The sequence below is a fragment of the Gavialis gangeticus genome, unplaced genomic scaffold (assembly GCF_001723915.1).
Source record: "Gavialis gangeticus isolate Ggan-Ray unplaced genomic scaffold, GavGan_comp1, whole genome shotgun sequence".
Lineage (NCBI taxonomy): Eukaryota > Metazoa > Chordata > Crocodylia > Gavialidae > Gavialis > Gavialis gangeticus.
The window spans coordinates 172,248,757-172,255,502 of NW_017729022.1; the positions used below are offsets into that span (position 1 = coordinate 172,248,757).

Genomic DNA, 6,746 nt, shown 5'->3' on the forward strand with positions numbered 1-6,746 from the left:
GCAGGGAGGGCTAAGTCAGCTTTGAGCAGCTGAGACCAACACCTACCTGTTTCGCGGTTTGGAGCACGTTCGTGACGAAGGAAAAAACGAACCTCACTTCTCTGGACTCCACAGCGTTGAAGAATATCCAGCATCCGCTCATTATCAGCTACAGGGCGCTCTGAAAAAGCAAAATGTGGTAAGCTGGTCTCTTCTTACATGTCTCAGATGCTACATTCAAAATCTTAAGTGTCTGCTCTTCATGCCTCTCAAACATTTACTATCAACCAGGGGAGTGGGCATAAAGAAGAAAAGATTCCCCAAATTTTATGGCTACTGGATGCATCAAGCAGGCAGAAAAGCTATGCAGAGTACTTTCTTGAACCTGGACACGTGCCTCTAAAAACAGAGCAAACAACCTACAAAAATCTGGAGGTAAAAGGGAAGACGGTAAAGTCAACCTCTCAGGCAGTAATACACCTCATGTGGTCACCAGCTGATGATCTATGGCTTTGGGCTATAGCTGTCAATGTCACATTTTGAAATCCTTTGAGCTGTTAAAACTACACAGTTGATTCCTTCACGTATTATTCCCTACTTTGGTGGCACCTCAGACAGTATTATTTCTTAGCAACTCCAAAGCGGCAATCAAAGGAAAAGCAGGCGGCACAGTTTGTAGATGTTTTTTTAAATGACTGATACATACTACTGTTTGATAGAGACAATGGGCAGAAAGAGAAAGGGGGCTCTGAAGAAGGACTCCCCCACTTAATTGGACCAAATGATAACCAACAGCTCAACTGAAACTTTTGGCATTCAAGTTCAAATAAAAACGGTTTGGGTTAAATATTCTACAAATACTGTTTTTCAGGATATCAAGAACGTAAGCCAAATTTTTCAAACTTAGTGATGCTTCAAGCATCTAAAATCTATAATTAGATGTAAATTTACCCTTGAGCTTTGACATCAATGGAAAGAAAAAATTAAACCACTTTTGAAGATTAAAGCTTTCTAGAAGCCTCTAAATTCCAAAGACACACAAATGCCAAGATTCCCAGTACAGTAAGTATACATCTCATTAGATTAGTCATATACCTTCCAAACCTTGGATGAGCACTAAGACTATCACACGATAGACAGCTAAAAGATTCCATTATGGCAAGCTCATATATCTCTTCTTGATGTAATGCAAACCATTTAACCTCACTGGCAATAGCTGATGGATCTGATTCTTTAACTAGCATAGCTGTCGAGCATTTGTTCCAACACAGACCTACTAATTTATACCAATTACACATCTGATTCAACATTTCTGAAAGCAGAATTTGTAGCCAATTTAAAATGTCTTACTAGATGATAGGGATTTTGAAAGACAGTAAGCTACATATTTGCAGATTCTGACAAAAATCAAACATTTAACATCTCAAATTCATGACACAGTGAAAATGGAGGAAGAGAAGAAGGGAACCTTAACTCCATAACATAAGTGTTACTCTTCAAGTTCATAGTATGTGATTTCTTTTAAAGTGAAATAAAAATTACACATGCAATTTCTACTCAATTACTCATACTCATCCCTTGCTTTTCCATCCAATGCTAGGCCTTCAAAACCCATGTTTAGTTCTAAGTCTAAGTCTCTCTCCCTTTTGCAGTTTCTCACTCTCTCTTTCGTAACTATAAATTAAGGGGGGAATAGGGGGCAAATGCTGAGGGACCTTGTCTATGACGAGATTTTAACATGCTAACTAACTATCGCATTGTAAATACATTCCTTCCCTCATAATGTGTAGACAGCCTTAGAAATAAACCTCCATGGGTATGGAACTTTCCCTGATGTTCACACTTTTCTGTTATGGGAGCGCTTAAAGATCCCAGCCAGGATGAAGGCCCACTCTGTAACGGGTGGTCTAGAGACAACTAGGAAGAGACTATTCCCTTCCCTAAATAGCCTGTACATGAGCAGTCACAAGCAGAGACAAGATAAGTGACATGGATCTATATGCAAGTGGTCGTTAGGATAACACCAGCTTTCATGACTGGATTTTTATTTAAGGTAGAGGACAGGCAAAAGGAAAAACAAAAATATAGAAGTCAGCAGCCATGGGGTTTACATTTTGGGGCCCTGTACCTAGGTTCATTTTCAGGGTCCTACTAGGCAACCATAATCAAAGCTAGCTGTATGTGAAATGAAGACCCCTGACATGGATGGGACCCTGGGCAACTGTACACCTGCACTACCCACGTCACCCCTAGGAATCAAGGGAACAGTTCATTCATCTGAAGGAGGGATTTTTGCAAACCTCCTTCTCAAGGCTAAAGTGTTCGCTTGAAGCCAAGGGACTCTTTTTTTTGGTTTTAAATATAAACGCTCTTTTATGAAACTGAAAAAAATCCTTTGGAGATAGAATACAAGTATATGTTTATATCATCTGAAAAGCTCTCTCAATATACAAAGGGTTTTTTTTAAAGGAAGATTATGCAGCTATGTTGAAGCAATCTAGGAAGGAAAAATTTCTGGAGTTACTGTCAGAAGAGATTACATTTACAGAATAAGCAACTAGGTCACTATTACAGAAAAAGCAGTCTCTCAGCAGTTATAAGTCTAGACAGTTAAAAAAGCTCTTCATCTGCTATTCAACCCCAATGAATAAGAAGTAGCTCTGTCATATTTCCATTTTCTTAAAGAATACACAAAAGGCTTGGAAGGCAGTTTTCTGGCAGACTAAGCAATACTTCAGTTGAAACCATGTAATCAAAGTTAAGAAGATACCCTTTACACAAGGATTCTGTCACTAAACTGGTGACTTCAAAGGAGGTCAAACAGATTGTTCAAGTACTATTAGAAACCACATAAGATGCACAAGGACAAGATAAAGATAGAAACAAAGAAGAGAAAATGGAGAACAGCTCTGGCTGACCTATCTAAAAACCACATAACCTACATATCCACTTTCCTTCATTTTTCCTGGTTGAAACAGAGATTTAGCAGTTTGAGGTCACACAGGGGGATCACAATTGGGGGAAAAAAAGAGACCTCCTACTTCTCTGTTAAAAGAAATTGGGAACATTCTGGAGATTGTAAGCTTAGCCATTACAGAAAGCAGAGCCCTGGCTTCCATTTCAATCAAACCCCTTGGCCAACACTCGAGGCAAACCTGACAGTCCAGGCATTGAAGCCAAAAAAACTTACTGACCCTGAAAGGAGTTATTTGCAACACTGGACCAAAAAAACAGAGGGAGGGAAGAGGGCTTCAATAATTTAAATTTGGAAGAATTTTAAATTGAGCAAGACCTCATTTCTTTGCACAAAGTAGGAACAGTAATCTGAATATGTGATTTTTTTTCCCCCACGTAATTTTACAATCTCAGTAATTTAGCATAGGTAAGCTACTCATCATTGATAATTAAATCTTCTCTCTCCTAAATCCTAAAACAGATTTCACTGGACTATACTGACAAAGTTTACACTTGACAGATACTACCTGTATTTTTATACGGCTTAACACCGCAGCTGTAAAACAGCACTTCAATACCAGAGTTGTTTCAAAGTAAACACTTTCAAGTCAGCAAGGCTAGATGAGATTTAGCCTAAAAACTACTCAAGGAATTGGCTGAGGGAATTGCAGTGCCATTGGCTATTATCTTTGAGAATTCATGGAGTTTTGGGGAGGTCCCAGACAACAGAAGAAGAGTAAATATAGTGCTAATCTTGAAATAAAAAGGGATAAAGAAGAATACAAGGAGTAAGAGACTAGTCACTCTAACCTTGATATCCAGAAAGATTATGGAGCATAGTTTCTTTGGTGATATCTGCTGGAGTACTGTGCCCAGTTCTGAGTACATTTCAAGGAAAAAATGGGCAAATTGGGAAGTTTAGCAAAGAGCAAGAAAAATAGTTAGCTGTCTAGGAAACATGCCTTACAAGAAAAGGTCAGAAGAAATAGGAGTATTTATTTTGGAGACGATAAGACTGAGGGGGGATTTTGTAACTGTCTCCTAATACCAGAAGCATTGTTATAAAAAAGGTGAAAGACTGTTCTCTTACTATTCTCATACTGCAGAGGATAGGACAAGTAGTCAGTCAAAATGCAAAAAGGAAAATTTAGGTTGGTTGTTATTAAAAGCTTCCTAACTCAGAGCAGTTAAGCTCTGAAACAAGCCATCTTCAAGAACCTGGACAGGTATCACCAGTGATGCCTCTGAGAAATCCTCCACATCAAATGGGAAGAACACTGTACAAACTCCAGCACCTGTGCTAAAACCAGTGTTACTAGCATTGTGTCGGTGAACCTCAAGCACCAACTCTGCTAGACCGGATACGGTGTGCAGGTGACTGACTCAACTCCCAAAACAAATGCTCTACTCCCAGCTTAGTAATGGTCTGAGATCTCACAGTGGCCAGAGGAAATGTTACAAGGATGCAGTGAAGGCACACCTCAAGAAAATGCATGCCGACATCTAGATTTGGGAGGAGCTGGCTGCCAGCCAACCCCAACAGCAATGTAACCTCAACCAAGTGGCAGACTATTTTGAAATAAAGCATCTTGCCCTTGAAGCAGAAAAGAAACAGTAGAGGAAAGAAAAGGAGACGAATCCCATCCTGCAGCCTACTCTCCCCTGGAGAAAGACCTGCAACTTCTGCAAACAGATCTGTGGCTCATGGATTGAATTCTTAAAACACCTCAAGACCCAGTAATGAGCCGTGGTACAGATCCCATCCTTGATTCATGGGATTGCTACCTATGATGAGGAAGGTTGTGAAATCTCTACCCTTGGAAGTTTGAGAGCAGATTAGACAAACACCTGAATGAGAATTAGACAGGGATGTTGCCACCTTGAGCAGAGGGTTGTACTAGATGGCCTCCTGAGGTCCCTTCCAGACCTACCTTTCTATGATTCCAAGTTGATGATGTACAATCACTGAACTGTATAATAAATAGTCTCCTAAAAAGTCAATTTTCAAATTGGATCAATGCCTTTTTTACATTACATAAAAGACAATAAATGAAGTCTTAGACGTCTTGCTTTTAAATAATAGAAAAGTATTTCTATGTTTTAAAACAGGAGTGTCAAGCTTACCCTGGGCCAAATTAAGACCGTAGGGGGTCCCCTAAGTTGGACATGAAGGGCCAGCAGCAACTGTGGTACAGCCACGTTTGTATAGCAGCGCAGGGACCTAACACCAAGGATCCTGAACTGTGCACCAGGCCGTGCCCTGCAGCTTCCTGTAGCCTGTCAGACTTCTGGCATGGCACATGGAATGTTTTTAGAGGCTGGAGCTGGCCCATGGACCTTACATTTGACACCCTGTTTCAAAACCTTAACACAAATCAGGAATATTCTCCAATTTTACTGGCATACATTCAGGCTGTCAGAGAAAAAGTATGGCTAGTACTCAGAATTTAGATGAAAGGGAGCAGCTGCATTTTTACCAGCAATTCCTTCTCAAAAAGATGCTTTAAGTATTTGGAATTAAATAACCCATACCATTTTAAACACACTGATTAAAAACCCTCCCTTGCCTCATTCACTTAACCCTCATGTCTCTTTCTTCAGTCACCTAGGGTTGGCAGATTTGAGTTTCTAACACAAAAAAAAGCAAACCACAAATGAAAAGCCCACAAATCTTTTCCTTTGGAGGAGAAGAGTGGGCCAAAAGCTCATATTTATCTTTTCAGGTCACCTTTATATCAAACAACAACCTGCAATGCAGGCTCTAAGTTCTTCCGGGAGTGATACTCATTCTCTATTGGATATCTGTAAAGTATCTACCCAAATTGTGACCTTAGCCTCTAAAAACTACTGTAATGCAAATAGCAGATGGCAAATCACTAGGAAGGCTGCATCTCTCATACCTGAGCCACACCATACTTCAGCCAGGTGACAGTCGCTCTCACCCGGCTCCTTACACAGCTCCACTACATCTCTGCATGTGGTTTCAGGTGTAACTGGCACCTCAGTGAAGTGTTGTTCATTGTTACTAAGGTACACCGTAAGAAACATCTGGAAGAGAAAGAAAAAAAACATGCAATTAAAGTATGATACAAGCTCAGCTGCATACCACAAACCCTACTGTTCTTCATTGTCAATACAAACATTTGGCAGCACTCACTGCTGATCACTGCACACTGATCACTGCACACTGATCACTGCACACACACAAAACCCAGCCAGGATCACAAGAATTCAATGAGGCACTAAAAGTTAGACACTATGGGAAATCATTTTCAGTTTAAGTCAACAATGATTTTGTTGTTATTATTTGGCTAGGCGAGTCAAGCTATCTGGACTAAATAATGCATCCTCATTCTACAATAAGAAAACTCTGAAATAAGATACAGATGCCTCTTCCCAGGCTGAAAGAGAAAGACAGGGTTAATGAAGTATCAAAACTCTTTATCACTCTAGGGTACCTATATTGGGCACCTACATCAAACAACTTTGCAGTAACAGCCTTCCATAGCTTAGAGGTGTTCTGAACAAGGAACTGCTTCTCATGAAGGGAAAAAGATGTCATTAAAATCTGGAGAATGAAATTCTGTTATGTAAGAAATTAATATGGAAGCAAACAGTTTGTGCCTACACAGCAGTCTTCATTGGAAGTTCTCCTACAGATCACACAAATTAACTTCTTATGCCTTGAAAACACCATAGTGCAAATGCAATCATAGAAGAAATGTGCTTCAAATCTTACCTGGCTTCTTGTGCTGACAAAACATCTTTAGTTAGTATTTCCTTTCATCTTTAATTAGTATTATTTTTCTATG

The 6,746-nt window shown here is 39.8% G+C and overlaps 1 protein-coding gene across 2 annotated transcripts in view; it reads right to left on the reverse strand.

Annotated features, from left to right (window-relative positions):
* TP53BP2 (tumor protein p53 binding protein 2) overlaps positions 1-5,982 on the reverse strand; it is a 43,300-nt gene extending 37,318 nt beyond the window's left edge. For both annotated transcript variants that reach the window (XM_019516508.1, XM_019516507.1), the window contains exons 1-2: positions 5,835-5,982; positions 47-160 (exon numbers count right to left, since the gene is read on the reverse strand). In XM_019516508.1, the coding sequence (XP_019372053.1) occupies positions 47-160; positions 5,835-5,982 (262 nt within the window). The remainder of the gene's footprint in view (positions 1-46; positions 161-5,834) is intronic.
* Positions 5,983-6,746: the final 764 nt, after the last annotated feature.